Source organism: Tetrao urogallus (assembly GCF_951394365.1).
Source record: "Tetrao urogallus genome assembly, chromosome: 1".
Classification (NCBI taxonomy): Eukaryota; Metazoa; Chordata; class Aves; order Galliformes; family Phasianidae; genus Tetrao; species Tetrao urogallus.
In genome coordinates this window covers 158,698,864-158,699,987 of record NC_136813.1, presented here as the reverse complement: position 1 = coordinate 158,699,987, position 1,124 = coordinate 158,698,864, and the positions used below count along the sequence as shown (strand labels likewise).

The 1,124-nt window shown below is 61.7% G+C and overlaps 1 protein-coding gene across 1 annotated transcript; it reads right to left on the bottom strand.

The window, feature by feature from the left end:
- Positions 1-837, bottom strand: LRRC10 (leucine rich repeat containing 10; the record flags this gene model as incomplete). The annotated part of the gene is made up of 1 exon (XM_079539109.1): positions 1-837. The coding sequence occupies one exon, from the start codon at positions 835-837 to the stop codon at positions 1-3; it is 837 nt and encodes a 278-aa protein (XP_079395235.1).
- Between the last annotated feature and the right edge of the window lie 287 nt (positions 838-1,124).

Genomic DNA, 1,124 nt, shown 5'->3' with positions numbered 1-1,124 from the left:
TCAGCAGGCCTCCGCTTCTGGCTCAGCTTTGTTGGCAGGAGGTGGTGACGGTCTCTCACTGAGCGAGATTTCAATCACAGCCCCGGAGCGCTTGCGGGGTTCGGGGCTCTCCTCCGACCACCTCCCCACCCTGCGCACCCCCTTGGCCACCTTGGGGGCGTTGCGGCAGGGGTTGTGGTCATAGATCACCAGCTTGAGGCCGGGCAGGTGGGCCAGGCTGGGGAAGAAACGGATGGCGTTGCGGTCCACATCGATCACCTCCAGAGAAGGCATGTGCAGGAGCACGGAGGGGAACTCAGCCAGCAAATTGCCTGAGAGCCAGATGGAGCGCAGCTCACGCAGGCGCCGCAGGCGGGTGGGCAGCGTGCGCAGCGCATTGGAGCCAGCGTGCAGCGTCTTGAGCAGGCTGAGCTCACACACCACCTCGGGCAGCTGCTGCAGGCAGTTGGACTCGATCCAGAGGGTCCTGAGGTTCTGCAGGAGCCGCAGCTCGAGAGGCAGGCTGCAGAGCTTGTTGTTGCCCAGGTAGAGGATGCAGAGCTGCTTCAGCGCGCACACGGCCAGCGGCAGTGCTCGAAAGTTGTTGAAGTCTAGTGCCAGAATCTGCAGGTTCTGCAGCTGCTCCAGCTCAGGAGGGAGTTGTGCCAGGTTGTTGTTGCTCAGGTACAGCTTGACCAGTTCCCTGAAGGAGCAGATGTGCAGGGGCAGCCTCCGCAGCTGTCTGCCGCTCAGATCCACCATTTTGTCCACGGGCATCTCCTCCAGGTCCTCCAGGAGGTACTTCTGGCACTCATCGGAGGGCACAAAAGCGACAATGGCTTTCAGGCTGTTGCCCATCTCGGGTCCTTCTTTGTTCGGAGACTGAGGGCTGGGGCCGGCCTTGGCTTCCTCCCGCTGCGCGCTGGCCTGGTGGTAACTCCGTCTGCCCAATATAAGGCTCTGTTTACATGGCACCAGCCACTAATCTCAAGAGCTCTGAAATGTTCCTGATAATGGAACGAGTGTTTGGTGATGGTTGCAGACATGGTGACCTGTAGCGCAGGCCTCCTTCTGCCCCACAGTGCTTGGCGCCCCTCAGCTCCCCAGTGAGCCATCCTCCCCCCGGCCTGCACACTGCCCTGCGG